This window comes from Sphaerodactylus townsendi, linkage group LG02 (assembly GCF_021028975.2).
Source record: "Sphaerodactylus townsendi isolate TG3544 linkage group LG02, MPM_Stown_v2.3, whole genome shotgun sequence".
NCBI lineage: Eukaryota > Metazoa > Chordata > Lepidosauria > Squamata > Sphaerodactylidae > Sphaerodactylus > Sphaerodactylus townsendi.
This window is the reverse complement of record NC_059426.1, coordinates 38,979,796-38,992,034: the sequence shown is the minus strand read 5'-3', so window position 1 is coordinate 38,992,034 and position 12,239 is coordinate 38,979,796. Positions and strand designations below refer to the sequence as shown.

The 12,239-nt window shown below is 41.4% G+C and overlaps 1 protein-coding gene across 4 annotated transcripts in view; it reads left to right on the top strand.

Moving 5' to 3' along the window:
* The window catches only part of GPD2 (glycerol-3-phosphate dehydrogenase 2), a 124,227-nt gene that overhangs the window by 17,445 nt on the left and 94,543 nt on the right, over positions 1–12,239 (top strand). For all 4 annotated transcript variants that reach the window (XM_048484872.1, XM_048484870.1, XM_048484871.1 and 1 more), the window contains one exon: positions 4,003–4,112. In XM_048484872.1, the coding sequence (XP_048340829.1) occupies positions 4,011–4,112 (102 nt within the window). In that variant the 5' untranslated portion in view covers positions 4,003–4,010. The remainder of the gene's footprint in view (positions 1–4,002; positions 4,113–12,239) is intronic.

Sequence of the window (12,239 nt, the reverse complement as noted above, 5' to 3'; positions counted from 1 at the left end):
TGGCAACACACCAGGAATTTTTGGGATTAATTTGCCTTCGAGAAACCCTGATCATCCAAACATCCTTTTTTGCAGGAGAGTTGCAATCTTGTGTGAAGTGTTTAATATATTATAAAGTTTGAATAAGTTACCTAAGCAGGATTTTTTCCCCTTCAGATTGGCTGCTGGTATGTAGCTGGAACTGGGAGACAGTTCATATTACCTAGTTGTAGGGGGAAATGCATAAGTGATTAACTCTTTCCTTAATTGTAGATCGGGGAAGTGAGGCTTGTGGCTCTTGACAAGTTATCTAGGACTACCGATGAAATCTAACTTCACACATTACTAAATACAGTAGAAACAGAAAGAGAAAAAGTAGTTGTGCTGTCCAAACACAGAAGAGATGAAAAGCCTATCTTGGCTCCAACATTGCATATTCTTGGAGCCTGACTGTGTAAGCCCAGGCTCTAGTATCTAGTATAGAATTTGTCATTGTCATCTTGAGTACTGTAGATGGTATTCTTGAAGAAGGAACCTATCTTCTGCATGTGTCTCTGCATCATCACTCCAGAGAAAAGTATTTTTCCTTGCTTTTTCCTCCTCTTTCATTTGTAAAATAATACTAGAAAATAATAGACAATACTAGAAAATGGATCATGCAAGTCAAATAAGTTAAAGCCAACATGTGTGCATTGTTTTTGTGCATGCGACAATCAATTGAAGCTTTTTATTGTAAAAATTTAACTGTGGTGTGGATGGGGGTGGAAAGGTATGCAATTTTTGCTAGTGTTGTGATTCTTCAAAGGCCTTTTGATGCATGTGTGTCATCTACCGGATCTGAAATAGCATATGGAATGTGGTAAGTTTTGGTATTTTATTGGAGATACTTTGGAAGCATTGGAATTTGCATGAGGAAAAATGTTGGTTGTTGTTGTTGTTGTTGTTGTTGTTGTTATTATTATTAAAAAAACTTGATAGACCGCTCAACCCCCAAAAGGCTCTGAGCGGTGTACAAGGCCCTCTTGGCAATAAAACAACAGTAGACATAAATATAACATTAAAACCCATTACTCAAATAAGACTTGTGATTAGGAGCACCATAGTTAGGTACGTGCAATTAAGCCTCTGTATGATGTCAAATATTTTTTTGTTGAAACTCCGGAGAATAGTATACTAGGCATTGATAGAGATGTAAAATTTCTAGAAAAGTTGAAGCCATAGGGGGAAAAAAACCCTCTGAGTTTTTATTGCGTTGTTTTTTGGTGGGAGGGAAGAATGGAATGTTGGGAAAAATTGAAATACTTGCAATATATGCTGTGTGGTGTCAAACCTAAACTTATTTTACAGCTTTAACAATAGAAACTGCATCATTTATAACTTACGTAGCATATAAAATTTCAGTACTTGAAATATGGAATTTAAAAGTTGTTTTTCCATTGGAATAATTGAACAATAAAGCCTTACAAAAATTTGACATCTCTATACATTGGGCAGGACAGTAATAATCTGGGTCCCAGAATTTGCTGAGTAATTTTGTGGTCTTTTAGAAAGACTAGCTGCCCTGCTGTGCATGTGCAGAGAGCAAGAGCACTACATGTCCTAAGTGGAATGTCTAGACAGTGAGGTAAGGTCACTCAGGTGGAATTAGTACTTTTCAGCACATTCTGGTTTAGAGACCTCCCCCTCCCCTTTTCACATGAAAGCTTTTCTCTCCTCCCAAATTGATCACCAGTCAGACCCAATGACTTGGTTTGCCCTGAAGCATGCAACAGCTCTCCTTACCGGAAAGGTAAAAGCTCCACAGCTCCTCCTCTTCCTGTCATCTGACTCTGTAATAGAACTTCTTGTCCCATGCTCATTGCTCTGTGGGCCCTGTGGTGGAGGTTATAATGGACCCCTAGTCAGGGAAAGTTGGAGACCACTGAGTTGGGTAATTAGTTTCATAAAGTATTTCAGTGTGTCTAGGGAAATTGTTTTTTAGTATTTGATACAAATTCTTCCCAAACCCCAGTCAGTTCGCAAGCATGACAATCAGTTCAGTATTTGTTATATTAGTTGAAGACCACCTGGAGTTAATAGTTGGACCACTAGATTGTACAAAGGCTTGAGAAGAGGGAAACTTTTAAGTACTTAAGGAAAGGAATTGTTCACTTCCAGGAGACTGGCAGATAAGGCAAAATTTCTCCACGTCTAAGTACAATTTTGGCTATTCTAATATGTGACATTTCATTTGGCATCTGAACTCTTCTTCTTCGATTGCCTGCTCTCTAGTGTGATTTAATCAAACCTTTCCCCTTCTCCTAAGCAATTTGACTGGTCTTGCTGGCTTTTCTGCCAGATTGCACAGAAGCTGGCTCTTTCGGTCTGCCATCTGCAAGTCCTCTCTGTAGCATTGCCAAGTACCGTACGAGATTTCATCAACATTGTCAGCTACGAGAGACAGTGTGTGTTATTGGGCAAGCAAGAAGGGAATAAAAGCAGATTACCATCACATGGGTGCATTTGTAGAAAAAACCCCCAACTTAATCCTGTGAGCTACACCTTTTTTCATGTTTTTCTAACATGGAACTACTTGTTTATTGTGGTAACAATAAGTAATGTGCTGTAAGGAGATGTATAGTGCAATCCCTAAACAGAGCTGCTCCCTTCAAAAAGCGCATTGTTACTCTAGTTAGATCGCACTGATAATCACTCAGCCTGTGGTAAGAGATAAAACAAGTGGAACTGAAGATATGCTTAATTGCCATTGATAATCATGAGAATATCCTATATGTGGTTGGCTGTGGGTTGTACAATTACATGGCACTGTTTATAGGTTATGTATGTATGTGAATTCATGGGATTTGCCTGTTCCTGCCTGCTTTACAGGTGGAAGGATCATGGAAATTGAACAGATCGATGGGAGAATGATTTTTGGGACTTGGGCCTAACCCCATGATGTGTTTTTACCCCATTATTCCGGCAATCACAAGAGCTAGCATAGTGTATTGGTTAAAGTGTTGGACCACAACCTGGGAAACCTAGGTCAAAATCCCCATTTACGCCATAGAAGATTACAGGATGACTTTGGGTCAGTCACTTACTCTCAGCCCCTGCACTGGCTGAAGTTTGGATGGAGACACCTAAGAAATTCCAGGGTCATGATGTGGAGGCAATCAGTGGCAAACCACCTCTGAGGGTCTCTTGCCTGGAAAACCCTGCGGGGTCACTATAAGTCGGTTGTATCCTGACAGCCAAAACAAACCAACCACAATTGTTGCAATTTTGGCCAATCACAAATCTTGCTGCTGATTAGTCAAACCTAAGTGTTTGTAATGTGATGTTCAGAAAACCTTTTTTGAAATTTATTTATTTATTTTATTTATTATCACATTTATATACCGCCCTTCCCCCGAAGGGCTCTGGGCAGTGTACAGCACAACACATACACAACAAAACAGATGGAGCATCAAACTAGTTACAAATTATAAAAACAATATAAACTCCAAAAACATTAATACTACAAACCCCATTAAAAGCAGCGATTCAATACAATACAGTAAACAATATAAAATCAGGGTCCTGCAATTAACCCATTTTAAAACCCTCCTTATTGTATCTTCACAGGCCATAAGAATATTATTTAATTTTCATGTCAGGAAGAGACCCTAACCCTAACCCTAACCCTTTTGTATCCTAATACAGTCATGTTTTTCTGATCTCTTGTTTATGTTTCTGACATGTACAGTGGAACCTCTATTTTTGTTGTCGTCGGTTTTTGTTGGTTTCGATTTTCGTCGATTCCACAAAAAATTTGTCTTGTTTTTCGTCATTTGGCTGGTTTAAAATTGGGTTACATGCTTTCATTTGCTGACAACAAATGATTATTATGCAGTTCCATTGCTTTCCAGTGTTTGCCTCGGTTTTCGTCGGTTTCCGATTTCGCCGAGGTTTCCCGGACAGATTATCGACGAAAACTGAGGTTCTACTGTATTGTATCTTGATTTTTAACATGGTACATTCTGCTGTTTTTCTTTTTTCTAGAATTTAAGATGGCTTTTCGAAAGGCAGTGAAAGGATGTATTCTTATTGGAGGAGGTGCTGTGGTAACCGTGTTTGGCCTTTCACAATTTTCTCAGTATAGAAAAAAACATGTAAGTACTATTTTTAATTTGTACAGAGCTTATGTTACATCAGTCCTTGAAACATTTTGCTCCTTTATTGTAAGTGTCACCAGATACTGCAAAATAGAGAAGTCCTGTTCACCCAGCGATGCAATAGTACAAGTCATTCAAATGCTGGGGGAAAAAGGGCAAGGAAACATTGACCAAGAATGGAGTTAGCTGTGTAAAGATAGTCATAATCTTTCTCTGGATCTCAGCCCCGCTCTGTCCATGAAATGTGTGAAAGTTGTGCATTACTAATTTGAAAGCTGTGTAAGGTTTTTAAGGAATTTGAGAAGGAGGGTATATTCAGCCTTTTGTGCATGCTATTTTATGGGTGGCTCTATGAGACTGCATGTACCAGAGTACAAAATACATGAGTTGCACATCAAATGTAAGACATGCCTGCTTGAATTAATGTCCCTGATCATTCTTTAAACACTTATGTGTGGAGACCTGACTTCAGTGTAAGCCTAGCCTTTTTCAGACATGATGTTAGTGATATTGTGAACGTGTACAGGATGGATGCCCTACATGTAATCTTTTTTCTTAATCAGCTCTTGTACGCTTTGTGTGCATTTCTTAAAATACATTATTTTACTATTTTAATTCTTTAATAAGATAAAACCAATATAAAACCAATTTTAATTGTACAACTGCTTGCTCATTTGACAGTTTTTACCCAGGCCTGTCCTGGTTTACATAGGTCAGAGGTGTCCAACTCTGGAGTTTCAGATGTTCATGGACTACATGCCATGCCAGCAGGGGCTGATGGGAATTGTAGTCCATGAACATCTGAAACTCCAGAGTTGGACACCTCTGACTTATGTAAACCAGGACAGGCCTGGGTGAAACCCCCTAACATAGGTTATCCAACCCAGTTACCTTTTCTCACTCTCTGTCACCAGCTAATTTCCCCAGCCATAGTGGAGACTGTCTAGTTAGGGTAACAGGGTCTGGAAAGCATGTTCCAAAGCTGTAATGTATGTGTGTTGCTCCTTTCAAAATAAATTGTGAATGCACATACCAGGAATTTGTGTGTAGTGCATTTGTCCTGTATATTCATTCATAGTGCCATGAATGTAATGTTTATAGATAGTTTGTTGAACATGCATAAATATAGAAAGTCTCATAGGAATCAGTCCATAGTGAATATTGTTGCTTAGCATTAGATTTGTTTTATAGCATGTTTTGTTTTCTATCATTCTGCACAGACAGAAGAGGGGAGACCTCACAAAATGTTCTGGGCTTAGAAGTGCATTGGATTTTGTCTGTCAATCACTGTATGAAGAAGCAGCTGCTGTTTTTATCTCTTGGGGCTCATTTATGCAATTGGAGTTTCTTGGAAATGTGTTGGTGATGAGATGTTTTCAGGGAGGTTAATTTACTGTTGTTTCCACATCTATAAACCAGGTCTATGTGAATAGGAAATTGTAAGGTGTTTCAAGTTATTATTCTTTGGATTCCTGTGGAAGGGATTTTGCATGAACAGCCCACCATTCCATCTACTCCCCAATCTTGCTGCATCTGAAAAAGGGTCCCCAAATACTTTTTATGTGGGACATGGGACCCCCATGAACAGCATTGAGGTGAATCTGCAATGGAAGGAGGGGTTCAGCCACTACTTTCTGGCTTTTGTTGAGTAGAAGTCTACTACACAATCCAACTCATTGTTGTTGAACTAAGGGACACTACATTTATTGCAGAGGTTGAAGAGAAAAACTTCATACTGGAATATGGAAAGGGCTCAGTATTGTTATTAGCTGTTTTGTGTGGAGAGTTTCCATGTCACTACTAAGGACCATGCTTAAATTTCATTCAGTGTCCTCTGCATGGCTCCTGTAATGTATGTGATCCTTAGCCTCTTCAGTAGTCCAGTTTTGGAATATTGTCGCTATTAACTATATTGTTGCGCAGATCTCTGTTTACCTGAGGATGAAAGAAAGGCCTCTGGTTCTCCTGCAGTGGAGCTTCAGTCATCCAAGCTGGTTAGGTCACTCCCCCCCCCCCCCCCCCCAGCAGTTCAGGCAGGGCTATGTAGATTTCTCCTGAATGACAGGGGCTGGTTTCTCCAGTTCGGATGGCTCTGCTTGTTCAGGTCAGAAGCTTCTTCTGGGAGTTCACATACTGCTAGAAGAAAAAAAAAGATGTAGGTAGCTACAAGGATAATTTAGAAGTGGTTTATTAGACATGTGAGAATCTACAGATGGGTAAGGTCTTCAGGAAAGCAATATGTGCATAATACACTTGTGTAAAGAGATCTATGCACTTCTGAAGAGGAAAGTATTCAGGTGTGTGCCTGTTTATTTGACCTTGTTAACCTTGTTCAAAGCAAGGTGACTAATCGATAAATTCACGTGGCTTGAATTGGTTTAACTTGCAGGTTATTGTACTTGTAACCTCTTTTTCTTTTATATCTCAGAGCTAGTTTCGACTAGCCTACTGTGTATCTTAGCATTTTGCTTAGTGGAATTGTCTAGTGGGAAGGGACTTGTATGCATGTTAGTATTATAATAATAAACTGTGTAAGGTACCACAACATTCTTTGGGCCCATTCAGTGGACAGTCTTTTTCCCTCAGGCTCTACCTGAAGAGAGAGATGGAGGAGATGAATCAGGTTTGGCCCTTGACTACACATGCTTGTTCTCTCTCCTCCTCTCCCTACAAGAAAGTACCAAGTTAATGAAGATCCCATTTTTATTTCAATATGCAATCTTCTTGACACTATGGGGCAAGATTTTTTGCTACCACTGATGATCATGACCTCCCCCCCCGCCCCCGAACTGTTTATACTCACATTTGTAGCTTCTCTTGAGTATCTCTGAGTCTTTTCTGGTGCTTATTCTAGTTTACCTAGTCATAGCTGATGAAGTATAGTTTCTTTGTGTGGTTAATATATTCCAGCATGTTATCTGGATGTGCAAGTAAAGGAAACTGATTATATTTGGGCCCTAACTAACTGTTCTCCTTAGAAAATGCACATATATCCGTCAAACTTTAAGCAAAAGTTGATCTGTAATTGACTGCAGTTTGAATTTCGTAAACATGTTCTATTAATACATTTTCTTTGTAACTCTACACAACATTGCTTAGTCTTAGGTCAGTGGTCCCCAGCCTTTTTCATCACATGGACACCTTTGGGATTTTGACACAGCGGTGGGTGCAGTTACAAAATGGCTGCTGTGGGAGACGGAGCCCACCCCATAATGTCAGGGCGTGAGGATGTATATAACTCTAATAGTAACTCTTCAACATTTCATCTGAAGCTCTAACAGAGTGTCTTCTAATCTGCACAGATCATCAGAACCCCTGCTGTGTAAATGCCTCACCTAGCTCCTCTGTCGCCCTAATTAGGCAGTCTCCACTCTGGTCGGGGGAATTAGCTGGAGGCCGAGAGCGAGAAGAGGTAACTGGGATTGATGACCTGTGTACATGAGAATAATCCTGGGTGAGAATTCAAATGGGCAGGCAGCTGTATAATTAAAATTGGCTGCATTAAATAATAAAAATAGTAAAAACAAGAGATATTTTAAGCAATCAGCATATACGCACAAAGCATACAAGAGCTGACCAAGAGAGAAAAGAAGACATTGGATAGGATTTCAGTGATGGGTGATAGTTACCATTCTTGAAGGGATGTCTACTGAAGAAGAGAATGACTAGTGTTCCCAGGACAAAGGAAAGAACCCACATGAAAGTGCTGGTCTATGCACAGATCCTGAACACACACATTCTCTCTGTGAATGGCCAAAGGAACAATATTTATACTCCCCCCCCCCCCAATGGGTCCTGAGGTGGTATGAAATAAGAGAACTGGAAAGTCAGAGACAGATAATTAATTGCCTTTCCAGGGTTCCAAAGAAAAGAATGGAGAGGCTTGATAAGTTGTCAGGGCCCAAGAGAATGCCTGTGCTATTATCCTGAATACTGATAGATAGCTGAAATGGGTGCAGATAATATAAGTACGGTGGAACCTCGGTTTTCGTTGGTAATCCGTCCGAAAAGAATAGTGTTTAATGCTGAAAACAAGACCAAACAATAACACCAGGACCAGCTTCAGAGCCAGTGGACCAATGTCGCAACGGAAATCTGTCCAAAGAGGTCTGTTTCTGATGCCTCTTTAAGATTTGTCTGAAATGGGGCAAGACTTTGCCATTAAACAAATTGCAGACACGGCCTGCAACAGCTTTGTCCGAGTGATTTTTCTCCACAAACCCCTGCACCTTACTGTAAATTGATGAAAACCGAGGCAAATCGATGAAAACCGAGACAAATTTTTCACTGAAAAAATCAATGAAAACTGAAATGGATGAAACCGAAAGGCAGTGAAAACCGAGGTTCCACTGTAATGGTCTGCTGGGAGCGCTGACTAAATCACCTGTGGGAGCCGTGGTGGGGGATTAACTAGCTCTGTTGTTTAGCCAGGCACACCTAGGGCTAGGGGAAAAGTTCAGCTTCCAACCCCCTTTTTGTGGAGAGCAGTTTCTTGCTCTTAATCCCATCTTTGGCCCGTGTGCCTTCAGAGCACGCCCTTGTGACAGTAGGGGTCTCACTGTTTACAGCTCCTACTTTTTAGAAGTACTTGGGGCTCACCAGGAAACGGGTTGGCAGGCTCCTCGTTGGAAACCGCTGGTCTGAGGTAAACAATCGCTTGAGCAGTAAAGCAGAGGTTGACCACGTAGACCTATATGCACAAATATTGGGTGTAAAACACTCGAAATCAGAGGACAATGGTATTTTTAAATCGACTGTGCAGATCTTCAGAACCTGTGGCTTCTTGGGGTTGCTCTATTGTACTGCCCTTGTGTGGTCCGTGAAGATTGTACAACAGAGAGTAGAAGGTGGCTTAGTCGGGTGGTGAAGTCGAAGAAAAGAAAGCAGCCAGGATACTTTAAGTTTCGCTCTACAGTTTAACAAGCAGTTTCGCTCTACAGTTTAACAAGCAGTTTAAGCTCTACAATAGTTCCCAACAAACAGAAGAAGAAGTTGCAGAACTTTTGAAAGCTTGCTTTAGCCTTCAGCCAGGAAATGGAGCGCTTTGGGTGTTCTGTTGTTTGCCTAGACAGCTGGCTGAATGCCAGAGCAAAAATGGAGTTGCTGCCAAAGAGCAGTTAGAACTTGATGATGCAGCAGGCGAGGAGTGAGGGGTCAATAAAGGTGAGGGGAGAAGAGGGGGGCTACTCAGAAAGGATGGGAAGGAAAGTAGGGGGGCTACTCAGAAAGGATGGGAAGGAAAAAGGTGATATGTAGTGGGAATTGAAGAGGGCAGAAGGCAAAAATAATTTCTTATCTTTCAGTCTATCCCTATCCTGAACCCAATTTCTCTGCCTTACAATAGAATAGCTTTAAGAAACTGCCTCCTTATAGCTTAAGGAATTTCAAGATATGTCTATTTGTGTGTGTGTGTGTGTGAGAGAGAGAGAGAGAGAGGGAGAGGGAGAGGAAATGTATATCCTAGGGCAGGCATATTTCCCTTAATCCTGTTTCCACTCTAACATCTACGCAATCACAGCTTAACTATTTTATTTGTGTGAGTGTTTTACATTTTATGGATGTAGGGGCAGTTTTCCTTAACGTACAATGCTGAACGCACACAATTTGTGGTACCTTTTCACTGGGCTGCATTTCCTAGGTCAAGCAGAGGGGTTGCTGGGGTGGCATTTGTCCCTCAGAATTGCCACCATCTAGCCCAGTGATGGCGAACCTTTTCGAGACCGAGTGCCCAAATTGCAACCCAAAACCCACTTATTTATCGCAAAGTGCCAAAATGGCAATTTAACCTGAATAGAAAAAACAGTTGGCTCCAAGGTGTGTGTTACTCAGGAGTAAGTTTGGTGGTAGTTGGTGGCTTTGCTTTGAAGTAACCGTGCAACTCTTCCAATGGGTGAATCACGACCCTGGGAGGGTTTACTCAGAAGCAAGCCGCATTGCCAGCAACTGAGCTTACTCCCAGATAAAGGATCATGCTTTAGTTCTTCCCATGAAAATCAGTGGGGTTTAACAGGGCTTAACAGGGTTACCTACACTGCTTCCCCAAAACTAGGTCTTAGGTTTAATGCTAATAATCGAGCCCAGCGGCCCAGGCCAGCCTTGATGTGTGTGTGTGGGGGGGGGGCGACTCTGTTTGCACGTGCCCAGAGAGAGGGCTCTGAGTGCCACCTCTGGCACCCATGCCATAGGTTCGCCATCACTGATCTAGCCAAGCCTAGACAGATCTGCTGCAACTCACTCCTCTGCTCAAGGTGGGTACTTCTGGGCTTGAACAGACACCAGCTGCAGGGAGCCGGACAGCGTGCTGGAGAAGAGTTGAAAAGGAGGAACTTTTTCCTTCTCTTTCCCTGCCGCTTTCAGCACTTCCCACAGAAGTGTTTTAAAATAAAGAGCGTTTGCACTTGCAAATCTTTTTTTAGGAACTCACGTTCTGAAATTGCCTAGCTCTGCAGTCATTCGATGCACAGAACCATCTTACGCAGTCTTTGCGAAGGCTTGCAGCACAAAGGGCTTGACGAGAGAAAGCCGTGTGATTTTAATACTTTCACATGATTGTAACTCGTATATCCATTGTGCATCCTTGTTCCCTGGTAGCTACTGCCTGTGCACACCCAATCTAGGACAGCAGGTGGAATATAACTGGCAGGATTGACACAAAGGAGGGGACAGCCCGTTTACAGTGTTGACATATCTAAGCTGTGGGCTTGTCCAGCAGCTGAACTGTCCTCTTTTTAATAATTCTTGCCAATCAAACAGATGACAGGGCAAAAGACCTTCCTGTCTAAAAGACACAAAAGGATGTTGCCCCAAGACGTGCTCTAATTGGCTACCCATTCCAGGAGGTCTGTGCCTTTTTCTAAATGAGTCTTTTCAGCACTGAGAGAAGACATAATTCAATTAGCATGCACACAGATTGTACCCTATATCCCGTAGAAACGTCTAATTTACTCAGTAATAAGCTAGTTTTCAGCCTTATGCCATTCTCCCCTCTATTTTGGGACGTCATAAGATAGATTGCTTCCTGAAGTAGCTGTGTCAACTTGAAAATAAAGCATCGTGTCAATGCATTTTGTATGTGTCATGCTAGTATTTCAGTAGTAAGTTGCTTGTTATCAGAGTGGTTTGCTGATTTACAAAATTCAGAGTATGTTAGTGTAATCTGTGGACTTTACAAAAAGGTTGGTCAATACTGTTAATACTTTAAAAAATGTGCAGCCCAATGGATGAAATTTACTTAGAAATAAACACCCTTAAATTCACTATAGAGCCTTATACCCTGTAATCTGTGGAACTGCTCATGTTTGGTGATGTTTATCTAAGCACTTTCTCATGTAATCTTTTCTTTTAATTGTTGAAATATCTATAGGTCTCTGCTTCTTTTGCAGTGAACCTTTTCCAGAATGGGATGTGCGTTAAAGGATGTTTTAAGTGGTGTACATCTTACCTTCTTGGTTTTCTGTTGAACTGCGGGAAGGATTCATCCCTGTGTTAGTACAGATTTCCTTGACTTGTAAGTCAAGAAAGGTGTGTGAATCTAAGAGACAGTTAAAAGCTTACATGAAACAGTTGGTGATTAGCAGGAACAGAACAATTCAAAAAGGGAATAGAACAATTATGGCTATCGCAAAAGGAGCAAAAATGTCTAAATCAACCATGTCAGAATTATCTGCAGGCCATTGGTATGTGTGGGACAGTAACCCCTGTATAAGGGGAGTATGTAAAGCGACTGTTAGTTCCAGGGCAGTGTCCACTCAGTGGTCCCCTTAAACTGAATTCTGACATCCTGAACAAACCAGTTGGTTTGTGAGGCTAATGAATCTGATTGATTGCTGGACTTACATGCTCCCACCACTTCCCAGGAGACCTTGTGAGCCCCAAGGTCTCCTGGGAACTGTAGTTCCTCAGGCCGTTTTTACTGAGAGCAGGCCTTTTGCAGCCTGAAAAAGTTTTGGAAAAGGAAAGGAACTAAGGTAAGTGTGGGAAGGGAGGTGAGGGGGCCTTGAAGGAGGGAGGGAGGCCTGGGAAGTGATTTTTTTGTACTAGGCGTGCACCTGATTACAACGCACCCCCGCCCCCTTATATGAACATGGTTTGCCTGCAGATTAAAAGCACTTAACAGTAGTAGAA